The sequence below is a fragment of the Megalobrama amblycephala genome, linkage group LG13 (genome assembly GCF_018812025.1).
Source record: "Megalobrama amblycephala isolate DHTTF-2021 linkage group LG13, ASM1881202v1, whole genome shotgun sequence".
Lineage (NCBI taxonomy): Eukaryota > Metazoa > Chordata > Actinopteri > Cypriniformes > Xenocyprididae > Megalobrama > Megalobrama amblycephala.
In genome coordinates, this window is record NC_063056.1 from 18565269 (window position 1) to 18592723 (window position 27455).

Below are 27455 nucleotides of genomic sequence, written 5' to 3' on the forward strand. Positions count from 1 at the left end.
ATAATAAAAAACTGAAACAATATAAACTTTTTTTTTCATTTATCAATATATTTTGCAAGTACACACAGAAAAAAGGGGTTTAAAATTGTACCTTTAGGTGTACAACAGCTTGTCGTTGAAGCAGTACACTTAAAATTACATTTTTTTTACCTTTTTACTCCAAAAGGGTATTTTTGTATTATATTATATAATTATTTAATTATTAATAATTATTATTTTTGTAACTCGGAAAGGTACATTCCTAATATGTACCTTTTTTGGAGTAAATAGGGTACAATAATGTACTTTTACGGTTACTGACCCCAGCGACAAGCTGCTGTACCCCTAAAGGTACAATTTTAACCCCCTTTTTCTGTGTGTAATTTAAGGCATTCTCTTTTAGAGCAGCTTGAAGGATGTAAATGCCACAAACCTTCGAACAGGAAACAACACAAACAGTTGTGCAACAGGATAAGTTCAGCAGGGTGTTTAATGGACGTGATTGCAATGTTGTATCACACGATGGCTGTTTGGTTTGACAAACACTAGAGGGCAGTATAGTGGCGCTGCTTTATCATCTTTATCAGGACACTTTATTATATTAATAATAATCAGGACTTTAGTTTATTCCTGTGTCATTCGTTATATTTGTTGTTTTACAATCCAAACCCAATCTCGTGACTAACAATGTTTCCGTTATTATAAATGGACTCCTGAACTAAGTAAACAATCTCATCCCTTATTTAGCGTCATTTAGGTGCTTTGCTATGAACTGCAATGGCACAAGTATTGCGCAAGGCGTTTGCGAAAGCTGCGAGTGAAGGTCGAGCGCGGGGGTTCACTGTGAATGGAGTGAGAGGTCGCGGACCCGCGGTAGGAGGAGTAGCAGGACGGAGTTAAGGAGAGCGCGAGCGCTCACGAGCGCCACACACTCACGGAAACCCAACCGCAGCTACTTCCGCCCACACTAAAGATGGCGGCTCCCTTCTTGGAGAAAATAGCCGAATATTTCGGTTCACCCGAACCGGCTATTCGATTGATTTTGTCTGTCTTATTAGGTAAGTGAACGGCGCACGAGCGAGATCTTTTAGGCTCTGCTGAGAGCTGGTGATGGGTGTCGTTAGGAGTCCTTAGAAACGTGGACAGTTATGTAGTTGTAGTTGTATTAGAAGTGTGCTCAAGTCACACGTCAAGCCCAACCTGTTCCCAGCAGCACTACAGACACGGAACCAACACCAACTCTCTCCATTCACACCGACTCTAGCCAAAATCAAATGTCGACGAGGGTGACCTACATGCCACGCGAAATTTCATGGTTAACTGAACACAACTGCAAGGATTGTCATGAGTGCAACTAGTTTAACTCGTTAGACCTTCATCTGACAGCTGTCTTTTCATTTTGCTGCTGTGTTTTAGTTCTTTGACGTACAGTTAGTTTTAAGGATTCAATGCAAATGAAGTTTGGTTTGAAGGTCTCAGGTTACAGGTTGATAAGAATAGGGGTGTGAGAGCAGATAGCAGGGTTCCCTGTACTTTGGCCAGGTGCATTGCAGTGGACTGCTTAACCACTTGAACCAGATGAATGATATTTGGGGCATCTGACCGAGCTGGGGAATATTTGCATGGTTTCAGTGGAATGACTATTGTAGTGTTTCTTTGTGGTTCATGATGTGTTTGTAATATATTTAGTGTTACTAGTCCCTCAACAAAGTTTTTATCATATAGATCCTCAGAACGATGCCTGCTAAACTTCCACAGCTTTTAGATTTTAACCTGTGCATGATACATATTTTGATGAAACTGTTTTCATTGTAATGATGTATTCAATGAGGGTGGTGTGAGGAAAAATATCAAAACATTTGAGCTTTTTTACTATGGATGCACAAAATATTCCATCTATTTTTACATATAGATCACCTTCAACTGATGCTCAATTAAAGCAGTTGTTATTGTTGAACAACACTAAAAGTATTAGTCAAAAATTAGACTTGGCATCTATTAAAATAGGTTTAAGCTGAAGTTCTATAATTACTAAACCTAAAAAACAACTAATAAAAATGATAAAAGCACTTAATAAAATTACTAAAAATTAAACAAATTAAAATGAAACCTGAGAACGTAAAAAAAAAAATGCTAATTCAGAATGTTAATAAATATTATAAAAGTATATAAAAAACTAATCTTTAAGAGTACTAAGCATGTTAAATGTAATCTTAAGCACATATCAAAGTGAAATTAGTGAATTTTCATACTGTACATTATAGTGTTGTGATTCCTGAAATCACTTGCAGTATTAAACTTTTATTTCTAGTGTTTGTTTGAGTCTAAATAGTATAGAATTTTAATATCGGCCATATTAGTCAGTTATTGGCCATAGCATGAAAATATTCATCAGCTTATTGATTTTATAATTATATTATTAATATAATACTATTATAATATATATTTTAATATTAGATATTAATATTTAATGTTGGTGCACCCTTAATCTATTTACTTCAGAGCTCTCTTGTCTCGATGTAGGCATCCATTGAGAATCTCCAATCCATCTAGAAATCCAATTTTCTATATTCTTGCTTGATTTCAAACTAACCACACCCTCAAAACAGATCTTACACATTCCTATCCGTCTTAACGCTCCGTCAAAGCTTACTCTAGTGTGTCACGCCCTCACAAATAAAATTTAGCTTGTCAAATTTGTTATGTGGCATGCCACACGTTCATGCAGGAAGCATTTATCTACAGTTGCCTCACATTATATGCCTAATCTGTTTCTCTCTCTTTTCCCCTGTAGGTTATCCCTTTGCACTGGTGTACCGGTGGTTTTTCTTTCATCAGTCTGCGACAGTTGTTCATCTCTTCCACACATTCTCCGGCCTGGCACTAGCCACGTTTAATTTTGGTGAGATAGAGAATGAAGCAGGGATGGAGTGAGAAACTGAAAGATCTGATAACTAGTGTCTTTACAACTGTAACATGTTTAAGTGAGACCTTCTAGCTTTTTTTAGCAGCACACTACTGGTCAAGATTACATGAATGTCAGTCTTATGATCTACGGCAGGGCTTGTCAACTAATAGCGGTTCACGGTTAGCGACTGTTGGTCCACCATATTTAGACTGGAGCATTTTTCTGCTTATAGTTCAGTGCACCTAGTTTCCTGCAATCTTGAACTTGCTCTGTTCACACAGATTTTATCACATCTTATCTAATTACACAAGAAGAGTTGAGTCTAACTAGATGGACATACAACGTATGTCAGTTGCATTCTCAATATTGAATGACATCAAAGTGGGTTCAAACATTGTTTTCTTGCTCTCAGTTTAAAAAGGGAAGACAAAGAAGATTACATGTTTTTATTAAGTTCTAAAAGTATTATTAATGTAATATCACAGTTTTGTTTTTGACTTCTTTTTCTTTTTTTGCTTATGTGGTTGATTTATGTCAAAGATAAAGACTTTTAGCTTATCTTTTTTAAATTTGTTTTTCAGTTTCCTAATTTCAGAACAGTTGCTCTAAAAATATTACAGTACCGTTTGAAGCAAAAATTTGTTGAAGCCTCTTAAGCTCGCCAAGCCTGCATTTATTTGATCTCAAATACAGTAAAAACAGTAATATTGTGAAATATTTTTTACAAATTAAATTTTTTTTTTTCTATTTTATTATATGTTAAAATGTAATTTATTCCTGTGAAAGTAAAGCTGAATTTTCAGCATCATTACTTCAGCCTTCAGTGTCACATGATCCTTCAGAAATCATTTTAATATGCTGATTTGCTGCTCAAGAAACATATATTATTATTATCAATGTTTAAAACAGTTGTGCGTGTTAATATTTTTGTGGAAACCATGATACCTTTTTCTTTCAGGATCCTTTGCTGAATACAGTGTTCAAAAGAAATAGAAACCTTTTGTAACAATGTAAAAGTCTTTACTGTTACTTTTGATCAAATACGTCCTTGATGAACAAAAGTTTTCATTTTGTAAAATTTTTTTTTTCGAATGGTAGAGTATATTTCATAAAGTTAATAAACACAGCGTTAAGTGTTTTTAGTTGTATTTTTAATGATAACATGTTTGACGTCCAGCTTAATTATTTATTTTTGGCCCCTGTCATTTCCTCTTGAGGCTATTATAGTTATTGACCATTTAGTGTCCTTGAGAATAATGGAGGGAAAATGAAGGCTATCCTGACTAACCGCTCTACAGTTTGTGGTAATGATTTCCTGGTGACTGTTGCTTTGACATAAAGAAGATTGTGACAGAGAGACATGAGGTTTTGTCGCCATGGCAATAACCCCTGGTGGTGAGAGCGTAGCTAATGAGAATATGAGTGGCAGGTCGAAAAGCAAGCTAATGAAAACAGATGAGTGTTGTGTTGGGAAATGCGAAAATTAACTTGTGCTTGTATTCTGTGTATTTGATTTCTTTTGTGCTGCGTTTGGATCTAACAGCAGGTCTGTCTCTCTTTGTCATTATCCGAGATATTTTACTTTTGTTTGTCATTGACTCTGAAATCTGTCTTTCTCTAACTTTTTCCTTTGTCTAACAAGAAAGGATCTTTTTAAAGGGATTTTCTTGTTCTCATCATCATTTACTCAACCTCATGTTGTTCCAAACCCGCTTGACTTTTCTCCCGTAGATCACAAAAGAAGAATTTTTGAAGAATATCCCAGCCGCTTTTTTTCCATATAATGAATATGAATGGGAACAGGGTCTGACAGGCTCCAAATTGTCAAAAAAATGCACCACAAAAATATAATTAAAGTATCATAAATGTAGTATTTCTATATTTTTCACAATATTTCAGCTCTTATAAAGTCATATAATATGTTTGTGCATTAAACATGAAAAACAATACATAGATGACTTTTCTGATACTTTTAATGGTGTTTTTGTTATTTTGGAGCTTGACATACCCAATACTCATTTGTTGTCATTATATAGAAAAGAGAGACCTTCAAAAATATTACTCATTCAGTTACAAAAATTCTCCTTTTGTGCTCCACAGAAGAAAGAAAATCATACGGGTTTGAAATGACACAAGGGTGAGTAAATGATGACACAACTGGCATTTTGGCTGACGTATTCTGTTCGATTTAAAATCTTTATATTGTAGATCTGAACTGTTATATTATGTCGTGGTCAGGTACCGCAGGAATGCAATAACTCTCGTCTCTCCGTGTCTTACTCTCAGGGTCTCAGGTCTTTCACTCCTTCTTATGTGTAGTCATTCAGTTCTTGATGCTGAGGCTGATGGGAAGGACAGTCACATGTGTTCTGAGTAGCTTTATCTTTCAGATGGTGAGACAACACACATTTACTTTTCTTTATCTTTTTATCAGTTATTGTGCTCTAGATGTGATCTTGTGCATGAACTGTTGTAAGCTTATCAATACCATATTGAATCATGTATTTAAAGGAGCAGTTCACTTTCAAATAAAATTTTCCTGATAATTTACTCACCCCCATGTCATCCAAGTCCTTCTTTCTTCAGTTGAAGAGAAATTAGGGGTTTTGATGAAAACATTCCAGGATTATTCTCCTTATAGTGGACTTCAATGGGCACCAAATGGTTGAAGGTCAAAATTACAGTTTCAGTGCAGCTTCAAAAGGCTTTAAAATGATGCCAGACGAGGAATAAGGGTCTTATTTAGCGAAACAATTGGTCATTTTCGATAAAAATGTAAATGTATATGCTTTATAAACATAAATGATCGCCTTGCATGTGCTTCTGCCAAAACCGCACTTTCGTATTCTTCAAAACGCTTACGCTAAATGTCATACCTATTCAACTTACGGAAAAAATGGAACTGGCGCTGCGTTCGTTCTGTAAGTAGAATAGGGAAGGTGTAGGACAGCGCAAGCTTTTTGAAGAATACGAAAGTGCGGTTTTGGCAAAAGCACATGCAAGGCGATCATTTGTGTTTATAAAGCATATACATTTACATTTTTATTGAAAATGAACAATTGTTTCGCTAGATAAGACCCTTATTCCTCGTCTGGCATCATTTTAAAGCCCTTTGAAGCTGCACTGAAACTGTAATTTTGACCTTCAACCGTTTGGTGCCCATTGAAGTCCACTATAAGGAGAATAATCCTGGAATGTTTTCATCAAAAACCCTAATTTCTCTTCAACTGAAGACAGAAAGACATGAACATCTTGGATCACATAGGGGTGAGAAAATTATCAGGAAAATTTTATTTGAAAGTGAACTAATCCTTTTAATCCTCATTTTAATACTTGGTGAAAAAAGTACCAGATTGATACTTCATGACTTGTTTTACTCTTTTGAACATATGATGACATGCTTCAGCCATCTTCCATGAACAATGTTTAATTTCATGTCAAGGTCACACAGACCCCACACAGAAAAAAACATGGTTAAATTCACAATGAGATTTTCTGCCTGGTGTACACATTGCAAGAGATACACTCCTGCCAGTTTTCTGTTTTTATTTCTGTAGTGTTACCCTACCGTGTTTTTGCTGAGGTCAAATTGACCCAAGCAGAAGCAAATTTACTGGAATGTCTACCAGTCATTTTTCTGAAAACTGCATGTCTGCTGTGGTAGAATAGAGTGAAAATTTTTTTTATTGATAAGGCCAGAGGAACCTAAAATGTGAGGGGAAAATAATATAAAGTATAAAGTTAACACATCTTTAGGGTCTCTTTGAACCCAGACATGAAAACATGTCAAAAGAACCTCAGGGTGTACAATGTCTCTTTTTGTGTGGCAGACATATCTGTTGACGGGTTATTACTACACAGCTACAGACGAGTATGATATCAAATGGACCATGCCTCACTGTGTCCTCACACTCAAACTCATCGGTATGATGCCTGCTTTTGATTCCCATCTTTTCCTCTGACTTTATATATATATATCATTAATTTTATGTTGGTGTTAATAAGTGGAAGATGTTAAAACACAGAATTACACACTAAAGTCAATCATCTTTAATCCTACAAGTGAATTTAAGAATCACATTTTATAATATATAGTATGTTATTTATTTTTTCTATGGTGTTATTTGTAGTTTTTTAAGATTAGTTAAAAAAAATAGAGGAAATGAAAGCACAATAAATATCTACTGATAAACTTAATTAAAATGATATTGTAGATAACTGATATGTATTGTACATCCCTATCTTACATGTACCTTGGTATGTTATTACCTTGGTACATGTTTTCAAAACCATGGTATTTTTTTTTTTTTAACTTTATTTGGTAACAATTTATTTTACAATGGCCTTGTTACACATATAACATGTAGTTACCGTAGTAATAACTATAAATTATGCATAATTACATGCAACTAACCCTAAATCAAACCCCAATCCTAACCCTAACCCTATACTAAGTATATGTAGGTAATTATTATTAGGGTTGTCAAACGATTAATTGCGATTAATCGCATACAAAATAAAAGTTTGAGTTTGCATAATATATGTGTGAGTACTGTGTGTAATTAATATGCATATATAAATACACACAAGTTAATGTATATATTTAAGAGAAATATGTTATTTATGTACAAAATATTTGTATTTATATATATATATATATATATATATATATATATATATATATATATATATATATATATATATATATATATATATATATATAATATAAATTATATAAAAATATAAATAAATACATGTAAATATTTCTCAAATATATACATGAATGTGTTTGTATTTATATGTACATAATAATTACGCATAGTACACTCACATATATTAGGCAAACTTAAACTTTTAGTTTGTATGCGATTAACCGCGATTAATCGTTTGACAGCCCTAATTATTATTACTCAGTACTTAAATGTATAATTACACTGTAACATGGACACCTTACAATAAAGTGTAACCCTTTATTTTTTGTGTACTATTGTAATTACCATTGTTATTACTATTTATTTAATATTTTATCACTATTTTGAAAATTTTCACTATATAAAAGACGTATTGTCTGCAATATTGTTGTTTTATGTGATCAGCATCACCGTTTGTTTTTTTCTCCGCCAGTAGTGCTCGTCATGTTACTGATGACGATTCATTCTCTCATTGCAGGTTTAGCGCTTGATTACTATGACGGTGGAAAAGAAGTGAGTGTGACTTTATGAGCTGCTATTAACTTCTACCATTTCTGTCTTCCTTTGCTCAGTTTGTTCACCTGTCATCCTCCTATCGTTATCTCACTGCTTTTCCTCTTCCTGCATCACTCTTTGTATTTTTATTCATGATTTGAGCACAAGGAACTGATGGGGAACCATAAAGTATCTTCTTCAGTTGTGTAGCAGACGTTCTGCTAAATGGCCATTATGGATCAGTGTAATGATGCCCGGCAAGGTGAAATGTAGTGAAAATCCCTGAGATGTAATTGTGTAATCTTTTAGTTCTATGCTGCAGTGATTTCATCTGTGGCTCATATTAAACTCCTCTGTCTAAATATTAATAGTAGCCATGGCTTGACACAGTTGGCATCATGTGTTTGTGTGTAAGAGGTTATATCTGTTGATCTCACCCTTTGTGTCCATAAATGTAGCCAACCTAGAAAGCCAGTTCTTACTCATCTTGAAGCAATGTTTTATTGAGGCTGTAAAGATTACCATATGACCGAAAATAGACCCTGGTTACACCTGGTATTAACATCCGTCTCAGATGATCCTGTCGCCGTTTACACCTGGTATCACGCGTCTCCTTTGACCAGCTGTGACAACACTTAATGCATGTTGAGAAAGTGCAAAAAAATTAGCAAAAATACTGCATATTTGTAATTTAAATCAAGTCACAAATGTGGTGTTTCACTCTCATAATGTGAAAAAGAAAATCACTAAATGTCTTTGATCCTGTATTAAGTACTGACCTCTTGTGACCAAATCACTTGATCTGGATCTTGATACCAGGTGTAAAAGGGTTCATACACTTTTCTTTGCTCACTGGCATGACTATAGTGCTTTCAAAACAAGAGAACTGTTTGAATTACAGTACACAAGTTTGGGTCGGTAAGATTTTTTTTTTTTTGAAAGATAATATAGAAAACTGTTATTTTAAATGATAATAATACTTAACAATATTACTGTTTTACTGTATTTTTGATCAAATGAATGCACTCTTAGTTAGTATTAGAGACTTCTTTCATTAAAAAAATCTTACCGACCCCAAACTTTTAAATATAGTGTATATCTGTCATCTATGACATCTATGTCAATAAGTTTTGCAATTTATTTTCTACAGCCAGGTCCAATTTCCCAGTCCCTCTCTTTTAATTAATTAACTCATTTACTTTTATGTAGCAATCTCAGATTACCGCAGAGCAGAAGAAGTCTGCCCTCAGCTGTACGCCGTCTCTGTTGGAGGTCTTTGGATTTTCATACTTCTATGGAGGCTTTCTGGTAGGGCCTCAATTCACACTGCGAAACTACCAGATGCTGGTGTCTCGAGAGATGTCCGATGTCCCCGGACAACCACCTAATAGGTAAGTGCACAAAATTTCACAAGCTCAACAATACTAGCTTAGCCAAAGTCTGTCAAACCAATCATTTTACTTGCTATGAACAGTTATTCATCCAAAGTGTTTTGCAAGAATCTTTTGTCCATTACAAGGACATTGACTTCTTTTACTTGCTCAAGGATACCGTGATAATGAACAAGTCTTAGTAACTCACTCTTGTGACATGCCTAATCTCTGTGTTTGTCGTAAATCATTAAGCTGTAGGCATTCATAAAGGCACTGCATGCTGTAATGATATTGGATTGCTGTACAACAGGCCCTAGAGTTAGAAAAATGAATTACAAATGAGACATTTCTGGTAAAAATAAGATATTATTCCATTTTGACAAGAAATCAGTTTTCTTACTGTTAAAAATGAACATTCTGTGTTTTGTTGTTTGAATATGAATTGCAATACATCATATCATGAGGAAGACAAATGATTACCAATGCATGAAAAGTCAATCAGAATGCAGACAGATTTTGACACGCTTTTCCACACATCATTTTTTTGATTATATCCCTATATGTGAGCAGAGACCAATCATATGGAACAGTGAAACCACTCTCTATAACATTATATTGAAAAATATCACGGTCTTCTTTATTCCCATTGTCACATTGTATCTCTGCTCATTTGCATAAAGTTAAGGTTTTCTCAACATTATCAAATTGCTGTGCTCACATATTATGACTCCAATTGTCGCTTTAGCTGGAAATTGAAATGAGTGATATGTATTTTAGGCAGCACTGCTTTTGACCACAACTTTACTACTGATCCCTTATAGTCCTCTGTTAATTAACTATTTAATCTAGGGCTGTCAAACGATTAATTGCGATTAATCGCATACAAAATAAAAGTTTGAGTTTGCCTAATAAATGTGAGTGTACTGTGTGTAATTATGATGTATATATAAATACAAACACATTCATGTATATATTTGAGAAATATTTACAAGTATATGTATTTATTTATATATTTATATAATTTATATTATATATAAATAAAAATATTTTGTACATAAATAACATATTTCTCTTAAATATATACATTAATTTGTGTGTATTTATATATACATATTAATTACACACAGTACACTCACATATATTATGCAAACTCAAACTTTAATTTTGTATGCGATTAATCGCGATTAATCGTTTGACAGCCCTAATTTAATCTAACAAACGTTTCTTCCTCATGCAGTGTGGTTCCAGCAATGAAGCGATTCGGTTTAGGTCTGATCACCCTATCAATCTTTGCGATAGGCGGGCCGCTCTACCCAGCTAGCTACTACTTAACAGATGAGTTTGAGGTAAGTAAATCAATGTTAAGTGGATTGTGACTGAACATACACAGTCACCAATGAATGTTTACTAATGAAGTTCAGTTGTACCTGTATCTCGTGAGCTGCCACTTGTTTTTGTTCTGTGATTTTTTTTTTTTTTTTTTTTTTTTTTTTTTTTTTTTTCCCCTTCAATGTGGTGCTGATGCCACCGAAAGCTCACAGTCTGAATGAGAGCACTCTTCTGTCAGGTCTAGCCTTGGCAGCTATTTATATATCATTTGGAAATGAAAAATGGTTGCTGCAAGCCAAATAACTGCATTTTGACTGCTGCAGAGGAGCAAGTTAAAATGAGTTCACACAAACAGTGAAAAATATCAAAAATTATTCACCGTTAGGGGTGTTCATGTATAACAAAGACTCAGTTGTATTAATTTAATCAGTTTTGCTTATCAAGTTTCAATTAATACATTTCAGCACAAACTAATTGAGCAATCATTCAAGCAGTGAGCCAAATCTGTAACTCTCACCGCATGTTATGTGTATAGAACGTGTGGCTTACGTACTCTTGCCTTGTAAAAAATAAAGCAGTCGTGATGTGATCAGGCGTGGAAACGTTTTACAAACAATGATTACGTTTACTTCAAACATTATGTGTTAAAGGGATAGTTCACCCAAAAATGAAAATGCCGTCATCATTTACTCAGCCTCAGATTGTTCCAAACATGTATGAATTTCTCTCTTCTGTTGAACACAAAAGAAGATATTTTGAAGAATGTCGGTAACCAAACAGTTGATGCACCCCATTGACTTCCATAGTATGAAAAAAAATACTATGGAAGTCAGTGGGGTCCCATAAACTGCTACCCATATTCTTTAAAATATCTTCTTTTGTTTTCAGCAGAGGAAATTATATTAAAGGTGGGGTGGGTAGTTTTTCAAAAACAAACCCACCCCTCTCTGCAATGCTCTGCCTCCAAAACTCACCCTCCAAACTCTGCTCCGAGTCGGTCTCGAAACCTGGCCCGTTCATTGCTGGCAGGCGAGGCGAGTGCATTAACAATGACACTAAACACCTCATTCTCTAAAGGTCATGCAGTGGTTTACCTGCACAACTCTCACTATCTGGCCACTGTTACACACACAATGCGAGTGGATGTCTGTTTATCACAGCTGACGCGCAACAAAATGCTTCACAAAAAATAAAGAGCAGATGATAAATGAACGACAAGGAAGCACAAAAAATGAAAGTACAGTACACAAGAGTAAATACAATCAAGAGTTTGTTGTTAGTCACCAACAACACAGCAGCTCCAGACAATTATGACACCCAAACCCAGTGTTACTCACATGAGAAGGAATCAAATCAGCCTCCGCGTCTGTTTTCAGGCCTTCCCACTTCAAATCTCCCTCTTGCTTGTTCTGTCTCCTCAACCTTTATACGCCCCCTAATGCTGATTGGTTACATGTTTGTTGTTGATGTCAGCCCGACTAACTTCCAAACAGTATTTTTGAAAAACTACTTACAGCACCTCTGAAGTGTCTTGGAACGTGCAGCATTATTCAATGTGTTGATGTAATTTCAACTAAAACAGGAAGACAGGGCAATATATCGAACTGCCCCGCTCCTTTTTTAAAATAGCCAATAGCGTTTCGTTTTTATCACAACTCGGCCAGAGCTGCTAAACTCAGTAAAACCTGTTTCCTTTTAATATCTAACCGTATCTCCTCCCAATCTCCTCTATATCACTTTAATATACAGCATTCTTTGCAGAATTGAAATGGGTCTGATACCTTTCATGGTCTCAGCCGACTCACGGATATGACCCTCTTTGTGCTCTTGTGTCCCTGGGCCAGAGCAGACTGTGCTCACGTTGAGGTGTTTCACGTTATACTGTGAAAACGGACTTTATTCGCGTCAAAGGAAAGCATGTTTACACTGTCTGAATCGTTCCCTATTCTCTATATAGTGCACTATGTGCCATTCACCATGTAGAAACTAGTAAATGTGTGAGCAAATGACCGATTTCAGCCGCAGCTTCAGTGTTTGTTGATAGTTAAGGAGAGGGCGGGACTTTAGATTCTAGAGAGCATTTGATTGGACAGAAGATTTGATGAGAAGCTGAAGTGCGATGTGATGTCATGAAAATTCAGACTGTACGTTTTGAATACTCCTAAATGTGAATTTTGTCATTGTTTTGGAACACACCAGCTTATTCATAAGGCTAACATATTCATTCTAAAAGCTAAAAAAAAATAATTTTGATTTCAGGGGGACTTATGATGACAGAATTTTTTTTCTGGGTCAATTATCCCTTTAAAAAACAACATGACGACAAGCATCATTATCATGTTGTTATACACACTATACTCTCATTGTGTGGTGTAATTTGGCATATTTTACAAACTATACAATAAAATTTTATTGGACAAAGAGTCATATCCATATTTTCTATAAATATTATCGTTATCATTAGTAATATAGTGAGTTCTAGTAACATAGCGAATCCAAATGAGTTTAAACCATAGACTGTAAAAAAAATATGGACGTAGTGTCCGTGATGTCACCCATAGATTTCTGAACAGCAGTTTTGACGCGTAAATGAGGCCGCGGCCATCTTAGCTGCGCGTCACAGCACGTCACTCCCGGATAACTGAAAATGGGCAAAGAGGCAGGGAGGTGGTTTGAGCTGATGTGACTGGTTGCTGAAACCACGCCCGCCTAGCTCGACGTGACCATATTAGCAAGCAAAGGAGCTATCTATCTAGATACTATCTAAATTATTAATGAAGATAAGTTTTATCATCAGAAAGTTCTAAAGGTTTACTGTCAAGCTACGGTGTTTTTTTAAGATATAGATGCTCCAACACCAGTAATTTGTGTTGGGTGTGCAAATAACAACATGGAAAATCAAAATGGGACTTCATACCTTTTATAATAGAGATCGCGAGATGAATCCAATCTGTGGCACTTGGGTAAAATATAAATGTCCATTGCAAAACAAAAAACAGTACTTTTTGTCCATGAAATATTGATATTTTATCCTTTGTTTGCATAACATTTCTTCTGAATGATCTGCTCTCTGTCATCGTTCTTCAAGAAATAATGCAATCTGAGCAGCGTTTATGTTGTAAAACTGTATACGATCGTATCTAACAAACAAATGAGCCGTGTCCAAAGTATATTTTTTCAAAATAGTGCAGCAGTTTTAGTTATAATATACAAGCAGTGCTGTCAGAGTTGTATATCCTCCTGGTATTGGCGTTGTAGTAAATCTCACAAACAAAACTTTCAGCCAATGCCATGATCCAACAACGTGTGTTCTGTTTCTTCCGCACAGACACACATCAGTCTCGAATATTATGCAGCAAGCCATATTTTATAATTGTATAAAATAATCGAGCACAAATACAGCTGAGATGCCAAATTCAGCGGCTGGAATTAGCTGAGGTAAAGTGACGGCTCACAGACAGCAGCGGCATCTACCTGTCACTCAAGTGACCACGCCCTTAATTATGCAGAACTTTAAGGCTTAATATAATTTAAAAGAATGAGTTAGAAAAAAATTCACCCCCCTCACAGTTGTCATGAAGGGCAAAATTAGCAGTATAGACCAAAACCACAATTTGAACCAACTTGTAAACATGTTTTTTTCTGCTGTAAACTTGGCCAATTTAACATGGGACTCAATGAGATTCTGCTCTCTTTTGGAGCCTGTCCCTAGCGGCCAGTCGATGAATCGCAGTTTAAGTTACTTCCGTATTGGCTTCACGAGAGACTAGGGGAGGTTGCCGCTTGGTTTAAACCTAAAACAAATTGATTTATTGATTTAACATTGCTCAAATACTCATATAAACGTCTGTTTATTTAAGACAAGATAAATATCTTCCAAAATATGTAAATAATTTATTTTGGTTTTAGTACAATGACAATATAATTACATATTTTTTAAATTATGTTTTCAAATGTTGAATTAATACATTGCCTTTATACAGTAATATCACATAGTACTTTATACAAAATATGGTTTTAGGACCCTTGCAAGGGGATCATCATATATAATTGTTAATTTAATCAGTTGTTGATTTGAATGACAAACACCTATGAAAAATCTTGACATCCCTATTCATTGTTATCATTTGAATCTCTTTCTGCAGAAAGACAGTAATTATTTGATTACTGTATGGGATGTAAAAAACATACTATTTGTTTAAAATGATTTTATAAGGCAAAAAGAAGATTTTTAATAAGATGCATCAAAAATGATTCATTTCTTCTTATCTGTGATTCAGGCACATGCATTCTGGTACAAATGTGTGTACATCCTAGTGTGGGTGAAAATAAACCTGTACAAGTACATCAGCTGCTGGCTAATCACGGTGAGTAAACGGCACAACCACAATCCCACGTTAAGAGCACACTTGTGGTAATTGAGAGTCATTGCATTTCATGCTGTACGCCCTGTCAGTGTATCTTAATTATCTTCTTAGTGAGGTTTTAGGTGTGTAACAAGTCAATTACAAACAAGACGTGGCTTTCTTTTTCTAGCTGAGAATGTGAAACTAGAAGTACAAGCCACACCTGATCAGGTTGAGAGGATGCTAAACAGGTTTTCAGGATTAAAACTGTCTGTAGATTGTGTATTTGTAGGTGTGCTTGCATTGTTTAGATGGTTTTCTTTGACATTCAGTGCCCCAATTTTTAGTTTTTATTAATTTATATATTTATTTAAGACTTAGGTCATACTTTAAATGCCTGAATGCCATTGCATTGGATAAAAAAACAAGATAAAACTAAAATAAAGTCTTGCGCCGTGTCTACAACGAACGCAACCATTGTCGCTCACATCACAACAGCTAAAAGCTGTCTACACCTGAGGCGATAAAGCGCATATGCTACTAAGCATTTAACCTTTGTGTCAGTACGTCATAAATAGAACGAGGCATCAGTTCACAGATTTGTCGCTCACTTCACACTGCATACACTATAGATAACATCACTGATTATAATGGGTTCTATTGTCTTTTTTCATGCTGCTCACATCCGGTGTAGTTCTGAACAGCATATCTGTTGTTTTATGATTTATAACCAAACAATATCATATATAATTCCACTTGGGAATGGTATTTTGTATCAAATGCAGTGACATTCATACAGTTTTTAAAATGTGACTTAAGTGTCCAAATACTTTTTGGGGCTGCTGTAGCTTTAAAAGTGTTCTGTAATCATCCCTAAATATACATCTATATATCTTTATGTTTAGGAAGGTGTGTGTGTACTCTCCGGGTTGGGCTATAATGGGAAAAACGAAAAAGGGGAGCCCCAATGGGATGCCTGTGCCAATGTGAGGGTGTGGCTATTTGAGACCACGCCCCTCTTTACAGGCACCATCAATTCCTTCAACATCAATACAAATGCTTGGGTGGCCAGGTATGCTCTCTTTTATGTATTTGACATTTATTGATATCAGTGGCTTTTAAAATGTAATTGTTTTTCTTTTAAATGTATGCGTCAGTTCACTTTCTCTTCATTTTTCTTCTACAATACAGGCATGTGTTTAAGAGGTTGAAGTTTATGGGTAACAAGTTGCTGTCGCAAATGTTCACATTGTTATTCCTGGCTGTCTGGCACGGCTTGCATTCAGGATACCTCATCTGCTTTTCCATGGAGTTCATCATTGTCAATGTAGAGAAACAGGTAACCATGGCAACATTACTATACCAGACATGAGGTGTGAAGTTGTTTAGAATCAAGATGTCTAAAGTCTTTGAGTCAGTTACTTTCATTGTAAGTGACTCATTTCTGAAAGTTTACAGCTTTGAAGATATAGTGTTTCTGAGTTTAGGATCTCACTGAGAATTTATTTTACATGATTGTCTTGCTCCTACATAAGTGATGAAGCAAAACTGCATTCTAGAATCATGATATATCAACTGTATCTTATTAAATATTAAATGTATCTTGAACAGCTTAAACAGGACACACACGCATGTTTACTTAGCTATCTAAATGGGGACATTCCATAGACATAATGGTTTTTATACTGTACAAACTGTATATTCTATCCCCCTACATCACCCCTACTCCTAAACCTATCCATCACAGAAAACATTCTGCTTTTTTTACATTTTTAAAAAGCCTTTAAAGGTGCCATCGAATTGAAAATTGAATTTACCTCGGCATAGTTGAATAACAAGTGTTCAGTACACTGTGTGCAGAATTATTAGGCAAGCTAACTTTCTGATCATATTTTTTTTCCAAACACATTTTACCAATTTCAATCCACATCAATCTTAATAACTACTATTAATAATGTTTTTAATCATTTATAAGTGATATATAATTGTTCATGAAGGCTGGAAATGAAAAATGCCTTATATTCAGGTGTGCAGAATTATTAGGCAGGTTTGCTTTTACAGGCAAAATGAGCCAAAAAAGAGATTTAACTTAGACTGAAAAGTCAAAAATGATTAAATACTCACGAGAAGGACGCAATACTAATGCAATACTAGAAATTGCAAAGTTAAAGCATGACCAATGGACAGCAAAATGCTCATTGGGTCAGCGGGGTCATACAAAAACAGGTGGAAAAGAAAAGACACATGTTAACTGCAAAAGAGTTAAGAATTAAGGTGAAGAGTTAAGTGTGAAACCATCAGGAACCTTTTAGTCTCCAGCGCCACCATTTTCCAGAACTGCAACCTACCTGGAGTCTCTAGAAGTGCAAGGTGTCTCAGAGACTTAGTTAGGTTAGCTAAAGAATCCTAAAAAATGACCCGCTCTTAATAAGAATCACAAGCTGAAGTGTTATAAAATACATGAAGACTGGGTTTTTATAGGCCTTATAGACAGACAGATTGAGAGTGACTCCTGAAGGACCAGCACCACATCCTCTTTTACCACTGTTTGAAGAATTTATCTTCCAGAATCTGGCAGTAAGTTTTGGAAGATCATTTTTAGTCCATCTCTGCAAGACGGACATTTCAGGATAAGAGAGGGACTAAAAGTAAACTCCCACACCTTACTGCCAGATTTTGGAAGATAAATTCTTCAAACAGTGGTACAAGAGGATGTGGTGCTGGTCCTTCAGGAGTCACTCTCAAGCTGTCTGTCTATAAAGCCTATAAAAACCCAGTCTTCATGTTTTTTATAACACTTCAGCTTGTGATTCTTATTAAGAGCGGGTCATTTTTTAGGATTCTTTAGCTAACCTAAGTCTCTGAGATCCTGACACCTTGCACTTCTGGAGACTCCAGGTAGGTTGCAGTTCTGGAAAATGGTGGCGCTGGAGACTAAAGGGTTCCTGATGGTTTCACACTTAATTCTTCACCTTAATTCTTCAATCTTTTGCAGTTAACATGTGTCTTTTCTTTTCCACCTGATTTTGTATGACCCCGCTGACCCCATGAGCATTTTGCTTTCCCTTGGTCATGCTTTCACTTTGCAAATTCTAGTATTGCATTAGTATTGCGTCCTTCTCGTGAGTATTTAATAATTTTTGACTTTTCAGTCTGAGTTAAATCTCTTTTTTTGGCTCATTTTGCCTGTAAAAGCAAACCTGCCTAATAATTCTGCACACCTGAATATAAGGCATTTTTCATTTCCAGCCTTCATGAACAATTATATATCACTTATAAATGATTAAAAACAATATTAATAGTAGTTATTAAGATTGATGTGGATTGGAATTGGTAAAATGTGCTTGGAAAAAAAATATGATCAGAAAATCAGCTTGCCTAATAATTCTGCACACAGTGTACATGGAAATGACATACAGTGAGTCTCAAACTTCATTGTTTCCTCCTCCTTATATAAATCTCATTTGTTTAAAAGACCTCTGAAGAACAGGCGAATCTCAACATAACACCGACTGTTACGTAACAGTCGGGATCATTAATATGTACGCCCCCAATATTTGCATATGCCAGCTCATGATCAAGGCATTAGACAAGGGCAGGCAGTATTAACATCTAGATCTCTGCACAGCTGAATCATCAGAATAGGTAAGCAAGCAAGAACAATAGCGAAAAATGGCAGATGGAGCAATAATAACTGACATGATCCATGATAACATGATATTTTTAGTGATATTTGTAAATTGTCTTTCTAAATGTTTCGTTAGCATGTTGCTAATGTACTGTTAAATGTGGTTAAAGTTACCATTGTTTCTTACTGTATTCACGGAGACATTCTGTATAATTCATAAACACATCTTCATTTTTTATAAATCTCTCCAACAGTGTGTAATGTTAGCTTTAGCCACGCAGCACTATCAAACTCATTCAGAATCAAATGTAAACATCCAAATAAATACCATACTTACGCGATTAGACATGCTGCATGATGAACACTTTGTAAAGATCCATTTTGAGGGTTATATTAGCTGTGTGAACCTTGTTTATGCTTTTAAAGGCAAGCGCGAGCTCCGTGGCCGGAGAGCACGGGAATTAAAGGGGCCGCAGCCTAAATCGGCTCATATTTTAATGATGCCCCAAAATAGGCAGTTAAAAAAATTAATTAAAAAAAATCTATGGGGTATTTTGAGCTGAAACTTCACAGACACATTCAGGGGACACCTTAGACTTATATTACATCTTGTAAAAAAACGTTCAATGGCACCTTTAATTACTTTATTATTATACCAGTTTTACAAATGAGGATATCCCTAAAGGGAGTTTTTTTTTGAGATTTTCTCAGGTTTTGGTCACTTCTGGGTTCAAATTTGTCTCCAAAATATAGTTAAGTAGGTATACACACACAAACACACACACACACACACACACACACACACACACACACACACACACACACACACACACACACACACACACACACACACTGTTCAAGAGTATTTTATGCTCTTCATGCTCTTGTCTTATGCTCACTCAAGCTCACTCTTTATTTGATCAACAGGATTTGAGTATCAGTAATATTGTGAAATATTATCACAATTTAATATATTTTAAAATGTAATTTATTCCTGTTATGGCAAAGCTGAATTTTCAGCATCATTACTCCAGTCTTCAGTGTCACTGAACTAAGTCACATCTTATTGACAGATAAACCACATGCTGTTATTTCAGTGATGTTGTTAATGTTGTGGTTATTTCAGTATACAGTTTTCTTTGTGCGTTCTGTGCAAAAGCGTACAGTTAAAGTAAACTTCATCATTCAGCTGAACTGTATACATGCATTTTAGACACGTTTTGTTCCATCCATGCAATAAATGCATGTGCTTGTTTTGGGCGTTGAGCGTTGTTTTGTTTTTAGCATATTTACTACTGGGCTATGACCCTTTTCAGGGGCACCCAAAATTACAATTTAAAATCAATCAGAGCTATAGAAGTGTATCTTCATATTACAAACAAAGCATCATGTAATGAGAAGGCTGCTTTCTACAACCTTTTATATGCTGTGGTCATGGCGAAATGTAATCTTTTGTTAAAAAAACCCCACAAGAATTGAAAACAACAGTGAGGAATCGATTCTTGGAATGGACTCTATCGATTCCAGAACCAAAAATTTCATAATCGAACAGCCCTAGTAGCAGCTGCAGCTGTTTTGAATAGCTTTCTTGTGCAACACTATCTTACAGGTTGTAGACAGCTGTGAGTATGTGAGGAAGCATCTCACCCTTGTAGTCCTACTTTAAAAATGACAAATAGTCCTCATGTCAGAAAATGTGAGACATCAGTAGACATTAAATGAAAGTCAATGGAATATTTACAAATGACATTTCCTGTCTGAGCCAAACATATTTTTTGATGAATGCTGATGGTACAGTTTGATCATTAACCTTCTCAGGAGAAAAAGAAAACAAGACGAAATGTAATATTATTCAGTGAAATATGGCTCTAGGCAAGAATGAAACTTTGTGCATGTTTACTTGCGGTATGCGTCCACCAGTGCGGAGTGAGTAGAGCGAAGCGCTTTCGCTTTGTTTTTTATGGGACCTGAGCGACACACTCATACAATGAAATTGACATGGTGACAAAGCAAGCAATATTTTTACAGCATTTATTAATCTAGGTAAATGTTTATTCTTAATGTATTAAGTAATGTTCATTTGTGTATTAAAAAATGTATTAGACTAGCATTTTGGGGAGAATATTGAGCGTTTCTTACGCGTACGTGGACACATGCCAGTAGACAGAGGATAAATGTAATATAACTGTTCTGTAAATATTTTTGCAGGCTCAGGCACTGGTGCGGGACAGTCCTTTGCTGACATCCATCGCTCAAAGTCATCTGTATCCACTAGTTTATGTAGTACAGCAGTTAATTCACTGGCTATTTATGGGATACCCTCTGGTGCCATTCTGCCTCTTCACTTACGACAAGTGGCTCAAGGTTTGTACTTGCTCCTCAGGGATTCGTTAATCATTAATCTGATGTTGGACGTCCATGATCCTAATCTCCTTTATCAAAGTATTTGCTATTGTCATTTACATTTTGAATGTATTTGTTTTACAGGTTTACTACTCTATTTATTTCTGTGGTCACATCTTTTTCTTCGCTGCCTTTCTCGTTATGCCATACCTCCGCAAGGTGTTCGTGCCTCGAAAAAGAGGCAGTGAGAAAAAGGAGGATTAATTAAAAAGGTAAATTTAGCATCTGTCTGTTCGTGACTCTCCTGTTTGTGCCACCTGTCTGTTCTCACTGTTTGTGTGGTCTTTTTAGTGTGACTGACCTTTTTTTTTTTTTTTTTTTGAGTGTGACACATCTATTATTTCCTGTGTTTGCGGCAGCAGTGGAAGCTTATGCTACTGCTTCAGATCATGTTAGTAGTTGCATCAACACCTTCACAAAGTCTGTTGTAAACTCAAAATATTCTTTGGTCCTTTTTACGTGGTATTTACATCTATCGCTTGTGAGCTGATCTGATCGATCAAAGAAATCATTCTAATATGCTGATTTGCTGCTCAAGAAACATTTCTTATTAGCATCAATGTTGAAAACAGTTGCGCTGCTTAATATTTTTGTGGACATCATGAGGATTTTTCAGGATTTATTTATTAATAAAATGGACAGCATTTTTTTTTTTATATATTATAAATGTCTTCAAAGGGTTAGTTCACCAAAAAATGAAAATTATCCCATGATTTACTCACCCTCAAGCCATCCTATGTGTATATGACTTTCTACTTTCAGCCAAACACAGTTGGAGTTATATTAAAAAAATATAGCTGCAAGCAGCAATTACGGGGCCAAGCACAAAAATGGCACAAGAAGCCAGCCAAGAGCATCAGACTAACTGCAACAGTGAGCAATTAAAGACCTATTAAGATCATTTTAGGCAAAAGAACTGAAAAATTATATGTACTGTCAAAATAAAGGATTTACTGGTTCATCACTTTTGACCAATGGGTGGCGCTGTGTCCAAATTGTTGTGGTATGGTCAGAGTGAGATGACAACGTCACAGCATTGCAGAGATACAGCTTCAAGAGTCATTTTTGCATCATGCCTCGAATTCGTTGCTCCGGTATATGAAAACCGTTTGATGTATCGACTTGATATCCATAACTTTTTGTCAGCATGGTCTGAAGATGATATGGTTCGATTTTGGTGAAAATCAGAGCAACGGTCTAGGAGGAGTTCGAAAAAGTAGGTTTTTAAAGAAAAACAATATGGCGGACAGGAAGTTCAGCCATATTTGATATCTATTAGGGATGGGCGATCTATCGCATGCGATTCTCACGCGCATTTCGTCAGTAAAGCCGGTTCCCTGATTATCGCTAAATCGCCATCACCTGCTTTCAAATGGAGCGCCATTTAACAGACAGAGCTGTAGTTCACTGATAAGCCACGCAATATCACGTTCATATCGCAGATGAATCGCCTTCGATAATGAACGCGATATTTGCGTGGCTTATTTTTGCTAATGCAAAAATATCCATTTTTCATATCTTCGCACCAGTAGGTGGCGCTGCGCCAAAACACTGTATGATGCCTCAGGTCATGCTTGTGATGACATGTACCAAGTTTGGTCAGAATACAATAAAGCGTTGCAGAGATACAGCCTTACGTCCGTTTTTGCAAGCGCTTCGTAAAATTCGTTTGCGTGTTTTTCGAAAACGGTTTGAGGAATCGACTTTCCATAACTTTTTGTCGGCATGCTCTGAAGATGATCTGGTTCAATTTTCGTGAAAATCGGAGTAACGGCCTAGGAGGAGTTTGTTAGGGCATGGTGCCATAGACCCATACCGAGTTTAATAACGATATGCTAATGCATTCGTAAAATACAGCATTTTAGCACAAAATTCAAAATGGCCAACGGCCAAAATGTTCGATTTGGGAAAATTTGATATCATTCGACTCGGCATGATGCCCCAAATCTAACCAAATTTATGATTTTTGGACAAACCCATCAGAAGTTATAAGCAACAATATCCATTTTTCATATCTCTGCACCAGTAGGTGGTGCTGCGCCAAAACACTGTATGATGCCTCAGGTCATGCTTGTGATGACATGTACGAAGTTTGGTCTGAATACAATAAAGCGTTGCAGAGATACAGCCTTACGTCCGTTTTTGCAAGCGCTTCGTAAAATTCGTTTGCGTGTTTTTCGAAAACGATTTGAGGAATCGACTTTCCATAACTTTTTGTCGGCATGGTCTGAAGATGATCTGGTTCAATTTTCGTGAAAATCGGAGTAACGGCCTAGGAGGAGTTTGTTAGGGCATGGTGCCAAAGACCCATACCGAGTTTCGTAACGATATGCTAATGCATTCGTAAAAAATACAGCATTTTAGCACAAAATTCAAAATGGCCGACGGCCAAAATGTCCGATTTGGGAAAATTTGATATCATTTGACTCGGCATGATGTCCCGAATCTAACCAAATTTATGATTTTTGGACAAACCCATCAGAAGTTATAAGCAAAAATATCCATTTTTTATATCTTCGCACCAGTAGGTGGCGCTGCGCCAAAACACTGCATGATGTTTCAACATTCAAAAATTTCAACATTGCTATGGACACAGTTCAGTCTGTCCTCTAACTGTGTGCCAAATTTCACAACTTTCCCACAAGCGGAAGAAGAATAATTAAAAAGAACGCCAACAGATACAATAGGTGCCTAAGCACCTTCGGTACTTGGCCCCTAAATATTCTGGCTCTTCCAAGCTTTATAATGGGAGTGAATAGTAACCGTGATTTTTGAAGCCCCAAAAAAAGTGCATCCATCCATCAAAAAAGTAATTCATACATCTCCAAGGGGTTAATAGGGGCCTTCTGAAGTGAAGCGATGTGTCTGTCCGTGCGTTCACGAGAGAGTCGAGTTCCAGCGTATGATGTAGGATGTAGGAGTAGCGTAAGCTTAGGTGAAAGTATACTCCTCTTGTGGTTCAAACAAATTCGTGACCAGTGTTTTGTTTTGCTCTATCCTCTGTGCTTCCATGTTCATCAGTACGTCATGCGTCAGGTCAAAGTTCATTCTTCCGCCAGATCTAGACTCGTGTACAGAAGCCAGTGATTAAAGTTTATAAAGTTATAAATATTGATATTTTTTCTTACAAAAATGCATCGCTTCACTTCAGAAGGCCCCTGTTAACCCACTGGAGCCATATAAATTACTTTTATGATGGATGAATGTGCTTTTTTTGGCCTTTTTAAAATCTTGGTTACTATTCACTCCCATTATAAAGCTTGGAAGAGCCAGAATATCATTTAATATAACCCCGACTGTGTTTGGCTGAACGAAGAAAGTCATATACACCTAGGATTTCATTTTTGGGTGGACTAACCCTTTAATTTTGATCAATTTAATGCATCCTATGTTGAATAAAAGTTTTATTTATTTATTTATTTATTTTTATTCTGACTTTTGAATGGTAGTGTGTCATTTTATCCATGTTACTGCATGTTGATAAAGCACAAAATGTCAAAACAAATAAAAAAAAAAAATGTAAACAAAAGCATAAACAATCAGCACACCGTTCTTCCAAACCTTGCAAATATTCTTGAATTTTGATCTCACCTCAAGCGTGATATTTCGAGTAGAATTCAATTAAAATAAAAAGTTTGTACATATATTGTTTAGTTAGGATAACGTTAAGATAAAGATGAATATATAAAAAAATTATGTACATAATGCACATAATTGGTTCTTTCTTTAATTCCACTAGAACTAAAAAAAACTAAAACTCCCGGAAGTGACGAAGAAAGAGTTGCGTCTCCTTTTTATTCTGACCCAAATCACTTGAACCCACATCACATCTTAATTACGGCTTCCGAACGTGTACGTAGGATCTTCCCAGGAGGACTTATAAGTAGCATAATCATACTTCATTAGATCATGACTGATGATTCGGTTAGGATCAGTGTGACCATATAAGCCATTTAATTCCTGTAGGAAAAATATATCATCCTCTCTCTCTCTCTCTCTCTCTGTTTTTCACTGGCACTGCGGCAATGTTTCATTCATCCGTGTCTTCATAAAATGTCTGTTTATTTGTTGCACCACAGTTTTTCCATTCGAGACTTTTTTTTCCCTGTTATCCAAGTGTTTTGTTTCTGATCAGAGTGAGGCTGGGCTGATAACTGACAGAAACCTTTTGCAGTCTTTGACTAAATGTGAATTAGTTAGAATTAATGACTGTGTGAAAAAGTAAAATGATCATCCCTTTTTTTTCCCAATTTGTCTTACAGGTTTGTTTGCGGCCATCTAAGTTTGACTGAAGTGAACTGTGACTTTTAAAGAACACCTGAAGAGGACAAATTTTAAGGCCTTTAGTAATATATTACTATTTACATACAGCACTGATGTATGTGTACAAATGTTAGTGCGTTTGAAAGTTTTCTCATTCTTTGGGAATCGTGGTGGACTATAATGAAAAGGGTTAAAAGCTGCAGAAGTACAAACATTTCTGAGGTTCAATATTCGTTAAATAAGATTTACTGATGTTTGGTGGCTGAAAATAATTATACTGTATCTGCTCATACCATTGCACTCATTACTCACAGGAAACAGGAAATGAGATCATTACTAATCAGAACTGGCTTTTGCTCTCGCTGAGGACGTGTGTGCACTTTTAGAGGGAATGTAGAGCATGATTTTGAAAGATGGAAACAAATGAGACCTTTTTTTATTTTCTTTTGCTAGCAACTCCCAACTTGCTTACCTTTAGATTGAAAAGAAAAACACTGAAATGTGAAACAAACATAAGAGTGAGCAGTGACTGAACACTCACCATTGCCTGGCATTATAAATGAATGTTTTTCATTTTTATAACCATTTTTGTCTTGTGATCAGACAACTTCTGATGGGGGACCTTCTCATTTTTTTTTTTTTTTTTAGGAAGGGGTTTTATGATAACTGCTTTTTTTTTATAGGTTTTTTTTCTGACACACTTTCATAAAAAGGCTCATCATTCTGTCATCTCATCCTCTCACTCCATTTAACACTGTCAGTCCATCCACCTGACCTTTTCTCATTCACTCCATTTTCTCCAGCAAATCTTTGTCCAGTGTATGAGCACAAGCAAAACAGAAACCACAGAAATGCATCAACACTACTCACCGGAATCATATATGAGGGTAAATTTGTGTCAATATTATTAAGAGCAGAGTATTATATATATATATTTAAATTATAAGTATTTAGTGAGCAATGAACTAACTGTGCACATAAAAAAAAACTGCTGTTATTCAGATTGAAAAAGTGTGTGTGTTTGTGTGTTTTTGTGTACAGTCCTTTAAAAATGTCATTGTGTTGCATTGCACAGTGAAGTTATTTTTATACTTAAAAAAATTTCAACATTTCTCATCGAACATCAGGTCTTTTTTTCTTTGCCATCTGCTCTCAGTAATTCCTACGCATATTTGCCTTCATATCCGTTCTGTATGACATGACATATTGAAGACCCTTGGCACAAATGTACATCACTCTTCAGTGAGGACCGATTTTTAAAACCTGCACCCAGATTCAATCCGAAGAAGCAGAGGCTCACTGTAGCAACGGAATTGTTTTATAATATTTATACATGTGGTTGCAAATTTTAATGATGTAAAAATTGTTTTTGGGAAACAACTACTACTGCCTTACTGCTACCAAATGTACAAAAAAAAAAAAAAAAAAAAAAATTACTTTTAAATGAAAACGTTTTTTGTAATATTCATTAAAAATGCTGGATTTTAACAAAACCTGCTCCGGTGTGTTGTGGTGTTTTTTGAATTGTGGTGTCAGGGTTTTAGGTCTGTCTGTCTGCTGTGGGAGCCGATATGACGTCATCTTGCAGTCTGGGCCCTTGGGCTGAAGCACAGATTGTGATAGTGGGGAGTTCAAACGCATTCGCAAATGTCCATCATTATGGACTCGAAGCGGGAATAAATGTGTGGTTTGAGGATAAGTAGTAGTATGCACGAGCCCTCCAGATGCTTCCCTCCCAGCCAGATGTATCACACAGCCAGCCATCGCGCTGACTTGGGGACTGCTAATCGGAATCAAAAAATGTTTCCTACTATTGACAATGCTTAGCTTATTAATATTAAATAGTTTATGTTAATGCCGCTTGGTAGCTTCCTATAGCAACGGTTTGGTTGTTGCATATTAACTACTCGGCTATAACGTCACGCGGTTGTTCTCCAATGAACGCGGCCTGGCTAATGAATATTAATGAGTTACGTTCTGGCCTTCCAATGGCGGGGGGTTGTACTGTGAATATTAAGAACCAAGCCTTCGTCGCAGTAG

At 35.9% G+C, this 27455-nt stretch overlaps 1 protein-coding gene across 2 annotated transcripts; it reads left to right on the forward strand.

The window, feature by feature from the left end:
* Positions 1 to 819: 819 nt before the first annotated feature.
* On the forward strand, positions 820 to 26908 carry lpcat3 (lysophosphatidylcholine acyltransferase 3). Of its 2 annotated transcripts, XR_007178930.1 has the most exons (14): positions 820 to 1037; positions 2774 to 2881; positions 5174 to 5280; positions 6718 to 6811; positions 8057 to 8091; positions 9283 to 9464; positions 10684 to 10792; positions 15056 to 15142; positions 16027 to 16193; positions 16313 to 16460; positions 20958 to 21113; positions 21237 to 21364; positions 21477 to 21543; positions 25415 to 26908. XR_007178930.1 is itself a non-coding variant. In XM_048151938.1 (13 exons), the coding sequence occupies exons 1-12, from the start codon at positions 953 to 955 to the stop codon at positions 21354 to 21356; spliced, it is 1398 nt and encodes a 465-aa protein (XP_048007895.1). In that variant the 5' UTR covers positions 822 to 952; the 3' UTR covers positions 21357 to 21364; positions 25415 to 26908. The 2 variants fall into 2 exon arrangements, 1 of the variants encoding a protein (XP_048007895.1); XM_048151938.1 differs by lacking the exon at positions 21477 to 21543 and having other exon boundaries at positions 822 to 1037.
* Positions 26909 to 27455: the final 547 nt, after the last annotated feature.